The following is a 13,419-nucleotide window of genomic DNA, read 5'->3' as shown; positions in this document are numbered from 1 at the left end:
AATCCTTTGAGTGGTTCGATTCCACAACAGAACAAAGAATGAAATGAATGAATGAAAGCCATGACCATGCCTCCAGTAGGAAGATCGAGGAACCGGTGCTGGCGCTCCTGGTTCATGGGATCCTAACCGCGATGGGGAGATTAGATATTATTCTTTCGTAAGTCCATCCAATGGAGATAGGTTGAGGAGAAAGAAAGGAGAAAACTAAAGAGAAAGATGGACAGTAGATTGACAGTATCCGAATCAAATAAGAAAAAAACGTAGCTATTTCATCAAATCCCGATTGTGTGGGTGTGAAGTGGAAAAATCCCGTTCTGGCTGGCAGCGGGCATAGGACTGAAAATCCTCTTTCGCCGGGCCTTTTGGACTCGAAATCCAAACGGAGAGAGTGGTTCGAATCCACCTCAGAACGAACAATGAAAAAGGCGTCGACCGGGTGCAAGCTCGAGGAGCTAGGAAGGATGGAAGAAAGCTTGACCGTTTTTTCACTGAACTACTCGAACTTTTTGTTCGAAAAAGCGGAAATAGTTCAGTTCGAGAGAGGGTTGAGCTTCATCGGTTAGTGTGCACCAAAGGATGAGGTTTCTTTCCCGTCCTACAAATTGAACCATTCTAGCTTGATACTGCGATATCGTCAAATCATCCAACGGAGCATGGAAACCATTTCGGTGGCGGTAATGGCCTCCAGTAGTTTTCTATGGAACCATACCACTATGGTCATCTATATGATTAGACCGTGCCGCTTCACTAGACTTTCCTGAACCATCCATTTGATCCCCACGGTCGTGACACCACTTTCTAAACAAAAGTTTCCAAAATCCAATGCGGAACCAAGCAGTAAGAGAAATTCATCATGGTAATTATTAGTCGAAAACCAAAGTGGAACGGAGAGAACGGAGAGTCAGTTACAATGAAAAAATTGTTGAGGAATCATGTTGAAAGAACAACATTCTGTGTCATAAATATCGTATATAGAGATTTTTCATGTATCGACGCTTTTGATTCAATTATGAAAGTACGCTGTACTGGACTTGCACCCCTAGTTACGCAGAAGTGCAAGCACAGAAGCGGATGACCGGACCTTACCAACATACTCAAAAAAGTATTCTATACTGGGGTCTGTGCTCTTGACAAGCAGTGTTTCCAGTCTAGCTGTGTCAAATCGGGTGTGAAGTGTCCTTCTAGTTTCTGGCTGGTAGAGCAGAGGACTGAAAATCCTCTTTAGTTTCACGCATGGGACTCTAAATCCCAATTGCGCTAGCTCTGTGGTTCGATTCCACAACAGAACGAACAATGAATGAATGTGGGCGGTCAACCAGGTAAGCCTGTGCCCAGGAAAGAAAGGACTAGGGAGGGATTGAGAGAAGCTTTCACAGTGGAAAATGCAAAAAAGCATATCGTTCTTAGAAATTGTGGAATTTGACTCAGTTAGAGCTATGGTTTAGCATCAAGAGGGAAGTTTTGTAAAAGCAACAGGAAGAATTGCTCAGATACCCGTGAGCGTATATAACTTGGGTCGTGTTATAAATGCTCTGGCTAAACCTATTGATGGGAGAGGCGAAATTGTAGCTTCCGAATCTCGCTTAATTGAATCTCCTGCTCCAAGTAGAATTTCCAGGCGTTCCGTATACGAACCTCTTCAAACAGGGCTTATTGCTATCGATTCGATGATCCCTATAGGGCGCGGTCAGCGAGAGTTCATTATTGGGGACAGACAGACTGGCAAAACAGCAGTAGCCACAGATACAATTCTCAAGAAAAAAGGGCAAGGTGTAATATGTGTTTATGTAGCTATCGATCAAAGAGCATCCTCCGTAGCTCAAGTAGTAACTACTTTCCATGAGGAGGGGGCCATGGAATACACTATTGTAGTAGCTGAAATGGCGGATTCACCTGCTACATTACAATACCTCGCTCCTTATACGGGAGCAGCCCTGGCTGAGTATTTTATGTACCGCGAACGGCATACTTTAATAATTTATGATGATCTCTCCAAACAGGCACAAGCTTATCGCCAAATGTCCCTTCTATTAAGAAGACCTCCCGGCCGTGAGGCTTATCCAGGGGATGTTTTTTATTTGCATTCACGCCTTTTAGAAAGAGCCGCTAAATTAAATTCTCTTTTAGGCGAAGGAAGTATGACCGCTTTACCAATAGTTGAGACTCAATCTGGAGACGTTTCCGCCTATATTCCTACTAATGTAATCTCCATTACAGATGGACAAATATTCTTATCTGCGGATCTATTCAATGCCGGAATTCGACCCGCTATTAATGTGGGTATTTCTGTTTCCAGAGTAGGATCCGCGGCTCAAATTAAAGCCATAAAACAAGTAGCTAGCAAATCCAAATTGGAACTAGCTCAATTCGCAGAGTGACAAGCCTTTGCACAATTCGCCTCTGCTCTCGATAAAACAAGTCAGAATCAATTGGCAAGGGGTCGACGATTAAGGGAATTGCTTAAACAATCCCAGGCAAATCCTCTCCCAGTGGAAGAGCAGATAGCTACTATTTATACCGGAACAAGAGGATATCTTGATTCGTTAGAAATTGAACAGGTAAAGAAATAGTTCAATCACCCCAGAATCGTCGAAATCCCCTCGAAATGGAGAGCGGCGCAAGTCTCACACTCTTTCTCTCACTCTCTATCCTCTGTCTTTCAGATTTTCCCCTCGTAGCTGATACAGTTAAATATTATTATGTAAGGGAGCTGATCCACAGGATTCAATGGTGAATTCTGATTTCCCCACAGACTGAACCAAAGGAGAAGAATAGAATAATTCACTGGTGCAGGCGGAGCAGCAAACCTTCGTAGAAAAGGGAGAAAACCTGGAAAAAAACCGGAAGTCCTGGCTGTATGACAAATGCTAAAATAAATGAGCTGCGTATTCAGATCCAAACGATCAAGAAAGGATCCCAGACTGCTCAAGATTATCTGCGCAGGATCAAATTCCAGTCTGATCAACTTGCAGCAGCAGGAGAACCTGTTACAGACAAAGATCTTGTCTTGTACACACTTGGTGGATTAGGCAGAGACAGCCACTAATCAGATTCAGCTGACCTCAGAGGGGACTGAGATGGTGGAGAATAGCCACCAAGGAGAGTGGCAGAAGACATCATATCCAAGGACCAAGAGAGCAGCAAATAAGATGAAATGTAAGTCACCAGTCAAAGCCATGAGGAAGAGCTCAAGGATTCAGGACACTGGGCTGACCATCCAGGAGAAGGCGACACAGAGGGTATCACAAAAGAATCTGGAAGGTAATCCCTCTTGCTCCAAAAATGCTTTTGCTATCCTAAATGCTGTCCCTAATACATATTATTATGAGATTGCTTCCAAAAAGTAATATTAAACTAAAAGGATCCAATGAAGAACCGGGGAATAGCTTATATCCAGTCCTTCTCTATGACTTGCCGAATAGACTTATTCGCAGCCATACACTGTCTTATTTAAAAGAGTCCCCTGTCTCGTGAACGATTGAACTTGGTAAACTTTGAAATAATCGTTTAGATAGCATTAGCCGCTTTTCTTCCTTTTCTCTGCCAGTCTTTCAAGTTCTCACCCTCCCAGAAAAGAAGGGAAAGTCTTCTTACTAGCTAGCTTTTTTATCTCGCGAATAGGGAGTTAAGGAGTGTAACTAGAACCTATTTGTCACAAAGTTCAATACTCTCTAGAGGAGGTAAATCAATGGATACGGGTACGCCTGGTTGAAGCAGCCCCTACACTTCTATGGGTTGTTCCAGCCTCTGCTAGTGGGTGGTTTTTCATTTCTACAACAGGTGCTTGGTTCAAAAAAAGCTTATGAGTTGAGTTCGTCCTCAGCTACGGATTGGGGGCAGCATTCTCAGATTACTTGACTTGCTGCTAGCTTAGAGGAGAGAAAAAAATCCCGCTTTCATTTACCTTTAAGTCTGAGAGAAGGCTTTTTCTTTCTATTAAAAGATCACAAATCAGAGGGGTGATCAGTCCTCTTTCAATCCTTCATCTTCTTATGAGTAGCCGCCACAGGGGGTCCTCAGTCTGAATCCTCCACTAGCATTGGACCAACAGTCAGTCTAGCTCTCGCTCTTATCCAATTTCCTTATCCTTTCAGGGCAAGGTCGGAGTAGTAGGAAAATACAATTTCTTTTGTTGCATGCGGACCCGCTTGTGAGACTGAAGAAATTGAAGCTAAATGACAATCTTAACCTACTTGCTTACAGGATCCTTAAGAAACTGTGGACTTTTGCACCTTTCTGTCTAGCTTGAGTTATCTTTTAGTTCTCTCCCCTCGGCAAAGTGGATAGGAAAGAGTCTTGCTTCCATTCCACTAGCCAAGAATAAGGAGAGTGACTTTCTCTTTTGAACCTCTTAAGCTGACTTGAAAAAAAAGTGGTACACCCCTCAGAGATATAGGGACCGCCATGCTCGTCCACTTTCTTGATAAACGACTCGATGCATTTTCTCTTCCTTGCCGCTGAGACTGAGACATATCAAAAAGATCTATTACTAAAAGGAGATTGGGATCATCCTGTGGTTACCGGATGATGGGAATAACTAAGCATAAATTTGGAAATGAGCACGAAATGTCTATAAATGAATTTTCTCATTATTCGTTATTTCCGGGTCTTTTCGTTGCGTTCACTTACAACAAGAAACAACCACCAGCGTTTGGTGCAGCACTTGCATTTTGGTGCATTCTTCTTCCTTTCCTTGGTCTTTCGTTCCGTCATATTCCAAATAACTTATCTAATTACAACGTATTAACCGCTAATGCACCTTTTTTTTTATCAAATCTCAGGGACATGGTCTAATCATGAGGGTAGTATTTTATCATGGTGTTGGATCCCAAGTTTTTATGGATTCCTTTTTTGTTACCGGGGTCGACCCCAAAGCCATAATGTCTCAAAACGAAGAGGCTATAGAGAAACTTTGATTTTTTCCTTTGTCTCGAACTTCGTGAAGAACTCCATTCTATCTCTCCAACAAAAAAGTTGGGCTGCGCCCCAGTTGTACACTCCCTTCGTTCGGAGAACCCTTGTTGATTCTGAACTTCGTTCGCAAAGTAAGCGTCCTTTTAACGGGCCAGCCCTTTTTAATGCGCCGCTTGACCCTGTTTTGAAAATGAGCTTTGCTCTTCTGGGCGCTGGGCGCTCCCGTGGTTCGCGAGAAGGAAAAAGGACTAATCTTTTGTTACATCTGGCACGAGATGAAAAAGAGAGAGCTTCGTCTATCGATGAACAGCAGATTGACGGAGCTCTTGGCATTGCTTTGTTTTTCTCTCCTTTCCTATCAGCGAGTTCCGATCCTTTTGTTCGAAATTTCTTCGTTCGTACCGAACCGCTTGCAGAATCAAATCCAGTTCCACAAGATCCTATATCAGCTATACATCCTCCTTGCATTTATGCCGGAGATGTCGCCAGTGCTATGGGCTTTGGGTTATGTAGATCAAAAATGATGAATGGGATTGTGGCACTCCACTCGCCGCCAATGCGGAAGGATGCCGCCGAAAAGAATGGAACGCTGCTTCGCTCTGCTGGATGCGTCGGATCCCATATAAGAAGCTCGCTCTTTACCCGATCATTCAAACATTTTGTGGGCGGCGCGCCTGCTCTATTGTTGCGTAGCAATAGAAGCCTGCTCATGCTGCTTCGGCGGCGCTTTTTCGCCTTCTCTTCGCTCTGGACAGGAGCGCTAATGGACACGGGGAGGGAGCAGGCGAAGTGTGTCGTTCGTAATGGAAAGAAAGACACCACTACTTCGCCTCTTTGTTGGACCGCCGGCGCGAGCACGGTGGTCTCTGACCAGGACCAGGAACCAATTCGAATTTGGATCTTGACATGTCGGTTGTTTTTAACCGTAGGCATCTCGCCAGGAAGTTGGTGGGCTCATCATGAATTAGGTCGGGGTGGCTGGTGGTTTCGGGATCCCGTAGAAAATGCGTCTTTTATGCCTCGGGTATTAGCCACAGCTCGTATTCATTCAGTAATTCTACCCCTTCTTCATTCTTGGACCTCGCTTCTAAATATTTTGACTCTTCCATGCTGTGTCTTAGGAACCTTTTCAATACGGTCCGGATTGCTAGCTCCCGTTCATAGTTCCGCTACAGACGATACACGAGGAAGATTTTTATGGCGGTTCTTCCTTCTAATTACAGGCATATCTATGACTCTTTTTTACCAGATGAAGCAGGAGGCATCGGTCCGTAGAACCTATAAAAAAGAGATGGTTGTGGCGCGAAGTACTCTTGTGCACCTACGTCACTCGGCTCGCGCGCAACCCCGCCCCGTTATGTTATGTTATGGAAGAATTTAGCTTCTTGCTGGGCTGGTTATTCAGAGCCAGCAACTGGCTGCCGGATTTCGTCCCGTCCATAGCGCTTCGGAAGTCACTCTGGCGTGGCGCTGCTGGATACTTCTGATCAATAGGAATAGGAGTAAAAAAAAGCTTATGATGAGCATCTATTGGAGTCGATCATTTCCAAGATCTAATTCTAGTTTCTTATTATGTAGTGGAAACGCCTCACAATCTTCAGTTTTACGCTTACGCTTAAGGGAAGAAATGTTCTTGGTGGATGCAGGCCCTGGTACCCCCAAAATTTGTATGCAAGATGAGCTTACAGGACTGCCAATCAAGCGAGCCACCAGGTTTGAGAATAAGGTGGGATCCAAGAATGTAGTGGCTGGTGAATCACTGATCAAAAAGCGGATTTTTGAGAGATTCTTCATCGATCTAGTGGCCGGTGAATCACTGATCAAAGAGCGAGCAGCCGCCAGGTTTAATGATTTTGTGGGATCCCTGGATGTAGCGGCTGGCGAACCGCTTCTTCTTCCACAAAGATTCAGACAAAACCGAGCTTGGATAGAACTGAAGAAGATTTGGCGAACGAAGAAAAAGGTCAAAGGGTTTATTATAAAAAAAATCAAAGGAGGTTATTCAGTAGCCATCGCGGGTTTCATTACTTTTCTTCCATTCAAAAAAGCTCTTCTAAAAAAAAGGATAGCGAATGATCGATTCACCATTGATAGCATTAACCCTAAAAGGAGGGATATTGTGATAATAGCGGCAGATCAAACAAGAACTTGATGAAAAGATAGAAAAAAATTATGAAAAATCCGAAGCCCACCTTAATCCATTTTGTTGAGGATCTTGCACTTATTCCGGCCCTATATTTACATAGCCAAGAAAGGCTCTGGCGATCATGCGTGACTGGCGGAGCGCCTATCGCCCTGGCACGGCACTCTAAAATGCATGTTGGGTTGGGCCAGCAAGAAGACTTCGACTAGGGAGACGAAGAATGGAATTGAAGAAGGCAGCATAGTCTAAGATAACAGAATGGAACACCAACCAACAAGTAAGTGGTGGATTTGGATGGAGTCTCGCAGAAGAAGAGTACGCGCGCTAGCGCGCCCCAAGACGTCAGTCCTTTTTCTACTTGCTGGCCAAGGTCAGTTTACTGAATCCCCCTTCCAAACACCAACCCAATCTCCATTCCTTGATGAGAAATGAGAAAGACCATATGTTTATCAAAAATAGAGCCCCTATATAAACCTAGCCCTTACTACCTGAACTTCTTGCCTTCAAATAGGACTAACTGCCCGAACCCGCTTGCTTATCTTCTACGATCTAATTAAGTTAAGCAGTGGTTATTTTTTTTTAAGTGACTAGAGCTTCTATCAACTACTATTCTAGCACCCAGCTGTGCCATGTGTTTATTCTATTCTATTCTATTCTTCAGGTATTCCTTTGAATAACTCATCTTTTCAGGTAAGACAATTTGAAGATCTTCTTAGTCAGCCTATCTGTATTCTTATCCTCTAGTGCGGATCCAATCAGATTTTATAAAGCCAAGGCCTGACATCCATTGTGGGGATCATCTTTTATCGGGAGACATGGCCTGGTGGTTTCTGATCGAGATTCCTAATCAATAGGGCGAAGAGCTCTTCGCATGATCTGGCCCTACAGTAAAAGAACCTATATCAAAAGCGTCTGGTGGTAAGCCGGTGGTACCCGGAGAAAACGTTGCCCGAAGGAAGGGACTAAACCCATCTGTTCAAGTAGCAGCCAAGTAGTACCGAAGGAGTATCTCCGAGTTAAGGAGTACCGAAGGGAAGGAAGAAAAACCAAGTGAAAGAAAGAGATCGCAATGGTCTAAGATATAGTCAGTGAACAATAACTCAGATCTGATGTCGGATCGAAACAAAAATGCAAAAAGACAACACAAACGTAAAAGATCGAACTCTAATTTAGTTACTGAGTGAGATGTTTTGCTACCTACAAAAGGTTGGTTCTTCCCCTACAACCCCTACCCCTCCAAGGCAGTACTCTTCATCGGCAAATCCGAATGTCTCGATCCGAGTTGAGACCCACCTACAGAAATTGATCCATCAACGGCTTTTTCTATAGTGGCAGGAAGTCTCCAACTCTTCGATATGCGCTAGCTAGGTAATCCCTTTACTTAATCTGATATGGGATCTCTTGCTACCAGAAAGGAACTGAACTGGCTTGCCCGGAAAGAATGGATTGCGACCCTTGGAGAGCTAATGGTACTGGACTGATAGCGCACTGATTGAACCGACCCCGGACGTACCACTGGGGAACCTGTGGCTGGAGAGAATCTCTCGCGATGGAGAAATGTCAAATGGGAAGCTCTATGGAGGCACACATCGTGTCGTTCGTCATCGAAATGGGACTGACTCGCTCGGGAACAGGCACAGGATTGAGGAACTTTCTGGCGTAACACACCCGTAATGGGGCAATCTGACTAGCTGGTCAAAACCCTTTCCGCAGTGTTTAAGTGGTGCTGGAAGGAATCAAGAGGGGAGGAGGAAAGCTGTACCAGGTGGAAGGAGAAGAGCTGATTGCTACTAAATCAGAACAAGCTTAGTTCTGCATGATGGCTCAATGGTGCATGGTCAACTCAGTAAACCTAACATCTCTGGTCTCTGATCCAATTTCAACCCTACTGAACTCTTAAGAGTAGGTGTTTCAAGAACCTAAGTCCTTACAAAAAAAGAATCCATGATCACTATATACCCCCGAAGGTACTGAGCCCAAACATCTGAAGCCATACGGATACTCACATCTGCAAAAGGCTGAGATTGAGAATTGAGGAATTGCTGAAGAATTCACTAACACAATCCTCTACTAGCCCCTTTGCTTCACCTGTGCTGTTAGTGAAGAAGAAGGATGGGACATGGAGGATGTGCATTGAAACCAGGCAGCTGAATGCCAGTACAGTAAAGAAGAAATACCCAATTCCGGCACATAGATGCCCTATTGGATGAGTGGTGCTAAATATTACAGCAAGATTGACTTAAGATCTGGCTATCATCAGATCAGGATGAGAGAGGAAGACAAGCCCAAAACTTCATTCAGAACCCTGTAACTATGAATTCAATGTGATGCGGGCTTACAAATGCTCCTGCAACGTTTCAAGCACTCATGAATGATGTGTTCAAGCCCAGAAGATTTGTGTTGGTTTGATGATATACTTCTTGACAGTAAAACACTGAAGGAGCATCAACAGCACTTGCAGCTAACACTTTTTCTGCGGAATCAGCTACATGCTAAGATGAGCAAGTGTGAGTTTTGACTTTCAAAGGCGGAATATTAGGGGTAAAATGGAAAATAAGGTGGCAGATGCATTTAATAGGAGAAAGGCCGGAACATCTATCCAGCTGGTCCAAGGTGTGCAAACCGCTTTGTGAAGGCCGACTGAGAATGAGGGACCTAGTAGTGTATTTCGAAGCCTTCTAGGCAAAGCTGCTTTGGCGTGCACTGAAAGGGCGTCTTCCTTTCCTATATTATACCAGAGGTGAGTGCATAATCTGGTGTAGAACGGAGGGGATATCCTAAGTTGATGTGCACAAGTGCTTCCTCTAATTGAAGTCGATTGCCTCAACCAATTTCTTAGTACATCAACACAAGAAGTGGCGAATTGGGGATGGTACTACCTCAGTGAAACTGTGGGAAGATGGGTAGGTGGGGCCTCTCAACCAAGACATCGCGGTTGGCGAGTGGGGACTCTACTGAATTCTAGCATGGGTGTGGTAGATTACTGACGTGAAGCCGGACCTCTATGAGTGCTCTACATGGCCGGATCAAAGCTATTCTAAAAACTAGATCCATTGGAGTGGGAAGTACTCAAGATGTAGAAGAGGACTCAAGCAGGTTTGGTCCTCTTTCTCTGATGTGTTCTTAGAACCCACTACCCTCCCTCCTAAAAGACCATGTGACCATCGGATTCACCTCACGATAGTCAACCAGTGAATCAAAGGCCTTATAGGTATTCACACCACCGGATGAAATTGAAGCCATAATCCAGGAGTTACTCTAGAATGGTACTCTACAACCTAGTTCATGCCTCACCGGCTCTTCTTTACAAGAAGAAAGAAGGTTCGTGGCGCCTATGGATTATAGGCAACTCAATGCGCAAACCGTAAAAAAGAAATACCCGATACCGGTCATTGATGATCTTCTGGATGAGCTACACGGTTATACTGTGTACTCAACAATCGTTTTATCTATTCCCACATCGATTCACCAATCCTGGAACTCGTTATGGATAGAAGGTCCGTAGAAGTGAAAGTAGGACGACGGGAGAAAAGAGTAAGGAGTACCGGAAAAAGAAGATTTTGGACTTTCTGCCCACGAAGAAATAGTAGCATTTGAAACTGGAAAGATTGACTTTGGATAGTAAATCCCCAAGGAAGGGCTATAATCCAAACAAAGGAGGAGCTAGCGGACAGTTCGAATTTCAACGATTAGGGAGGGGAATGAAACACTTGTCTTTCACAATCAATTCTTTGTTTTTTTTATGTTTAGGACACGCGAAGCGAGAGCGAAACTCGCTATGAGGAGAAGACTCGGCAAGAGAGGTTTGAACAAGAGGAACTGCCGTCTAGTTGAGTTTGATCATTCTCTCTTTCTATCTCTCTTTCTTTCAAGAGCTGAATAAGGGCATATCCGCAAAGGAGAGAGAAATCGGACTTTCTTCTTTACCCCCCTCATTATTCAAGACGTGAATATAAAGTGTATTGTACTCCCTTGGATCTTTTCCGGGATCTTTACTCGTCGTTGATCAAGGAAGCTAGAAGGAAGATGGGTGGTAGGGTGAATGGACATTCGTATCCTCTCCGACTCATCGGTTAGGAGAGTAGCGACCAAAAAGAAATCATTATACAGGATAACTGCTGTAGAGATAAAATGTAGGAAGGAGAAAGTTGGTTTCAATGAGTCATGTGAATTGTAGAAGAAATAGGTAAACAAGGCGGGTTAATATATATACGTTGAAAAGCAAGGGGATAAATTGAACGAAATGAAGAGCAATCCAGAATCCTATTTTGTATACTATAAGAAAAAGGCACTGAAAACTTGGAAACGGAAGATGTTGTAACTGATATGGGTAGTCACACATTAGGCAAAATGGTGTAGTGGTTGGGCCAGGTAGCTTCTTCTTTTGAACAGCATTTCATTCTGTTTTGGATGCTTTCTACTATGTTTCAAGTGATCAAAGAAGAGTTTATTTCCCACTACTCATATCACATCTTATGTGTTGATGCAAGCTGACTAAATCAATAAGATGGTATTCGTATTTGATTAGACAAGATGGTATTCTTCTTTATTCCGGAGCACAACAATCCGGATCTCTATCTTATAGCTTATCCTTCCTATTCTGTATGTATTACGGTCATGTCAAGTCAATGGTCTGTCTGCCCTGCAACCGGTCTTGAATGGCTTCAGTGAATTGTTTGCTGAGCCTACAGAGTGACCTCCTAGGAGGACAATAGACCACAAAATACCCTTACTACCAGGCACTAAACCTGTCAATCATTAGAGAAGGGACAGAGTTCAAGATAAGACTATCTTGCCTGTTTGGTAGAGAGAGTACCGGGTATTCCGATGGTTAAAGATTCAAGTCTTAGTGGCAAAGGGGGACAGCTTTGGCCTGCAATCGTTTCCACTTTACGGCCCACAGCTTGTGTTCTTCGGTATTAATTCGGTTTCTGTTTGTTTGGCTTGTCTCGTGCACCACCTGAATTGAATCATAGTAATGGGACTTTGGTAATCCAGTGATGAAGTCAATGCTGATAATGGACCATGCTTCATCAGGAATGGGTAGAGGATCGAAGAGGCCAGGGAGTTTTTAATGTTCTACCTTAGCTTGCTGACAGATTTGACACTTGTTGACAAAAGATTCCACTGATTGAAAGATTCCTGTCCAAGCAAATAGTGCCTTGATGCGGTGATAAGTAGCAGTAATGCCAGAGTGGGCACCAATACCACTGGCATGAAGTGCTTGCAAGATGTTTTTTTTCATTTAGAAGTTTGCACCAACCCATACTCTTCCTCTATATCGAATGACCCCATTATGCAATGAATATTTGCTATTCTTGTGAGTGCTCAGGACTGCCAATTCAGATAGTAAATTCTGGGTGAATGTGTCTTTGCTGTACCCTGCAACAATATCAGTGAGCCATTGTGGTTGACAGGAAGTAATGGCATTGAGTTCATCTGGCTCATGTAATCTAGATAGTGGTGCATCAGCTGCCCTATTCTCTGAGCCTTTTATTGGATGGTATATTGTAATCCCATGAGCTTGAGGAAAGGAAAGCTTTGTGCTGCATTGGTGTTTTAAGTCTTTGAGCAGTCAAATGAGCTAAGCTCCTGTGAATGAAACGCCTGTCCTGCTAAGCCCAAACTCTAATGTGCTTGACTTGGAAGTAGGCCACTCTTTCACTGTGAGGATCTTCTTTTAGTCTGTAGCCACCCCTTGCCCACTAATGACATGACCCAGGTATTCTATCTGTGGTTGAGCAAATGAACATTTATTCAACTTCACATATAGTTAATTCTGCTTCAGAAGGTCAAATACTTGCTGCAAATGGGTGACATGATCTTGCAAGGATTTGCTGTAGATTAAGATGTCATCAACAAAAACAAGTACACAAACCCTAGTCAGCTCAGCCAGAATTGTGTTCATAGCACTCTGGAGGGTGGGTGGTGCATTTGTGAGCCCAAATAGCCTAAAATTCATAGTGACGTGGGTCTTGAATGCCGTTTTGTATTCGTCTGCTTCATGTAATCTTATCTGATGGTAACCAGCTCTCAGATCCAGCTTAGTAAACCAAACAGCACAAGATAACTCATCCAACAATTCTTCAACTACAGGCATTGGGTATTTTATTAGACGAATCCATCTTATTTCCTTATTTCTCTGTTTTGGTAGCAGGAGAAGTAGTTTGTTCAGCCCGGACTTCAAAGTAGTCTCCCCCGTTGACCTTCTTTTTTAGATAGAATCCTCAATGAGTGGAAAGGACTCCCAGACTTGCTCCACAGTACTATACCATACAGAGCCGCGCCCTTGTGATATGATAAGAAGAAAAGGGGCCAGGCCGCCCTCTTTTCTTTTCCGCACCAAGCCTTCTTGTAAAATC

The 13,419-nt window shown here is 43.7% G+C and overlaps 1 protein-coding gene across 1 annotated transcript; it reads right to left on the bottom strand.

The window, feature by feature from the left end:
- Positions 1–3,032: 3,032 nt before the first annotated feature.
- LOC141026600 (uncharacterized) lies at positions 3,033–5,612 on the bottom strand. Its single transcript, XM_073503412.1, has one exon. The coding sequence runs from the start codon at positions 5,380–5,382 to the stop codon at positions 4,900–4,902; it is 483 nt and encodes a 160-aa protein (XP_073359513.1). The 5' UTR covers positions 5,383–5,612; the 3' UTR covers positions 3,033–4,899.
- Between the last annotated feature and the right edge of the window lie 7,807 nt (positions 5,613–13,419).

Source organism: Aegilops tauschii, chromosome 7, assembly GCF_002575655.3.
Source record: "Aegilops tauschii subsp. strangulata cultivar AL8/78 chromosome 7, Aet v6.0, whole genome shotgun sequence".
NCBI classification, from domain to species: domain Eukaryota; kingdom Viridiplantae; phylum Streptophyta; class Magnoliopsida; order Poales; family Poaceae; genus Aegilops; species Aegilops tauschii.
Note: the sequence above shows the minus strand (reverse complement) of the source record. Positions and strands in the feature narration are given on the sequence as shown.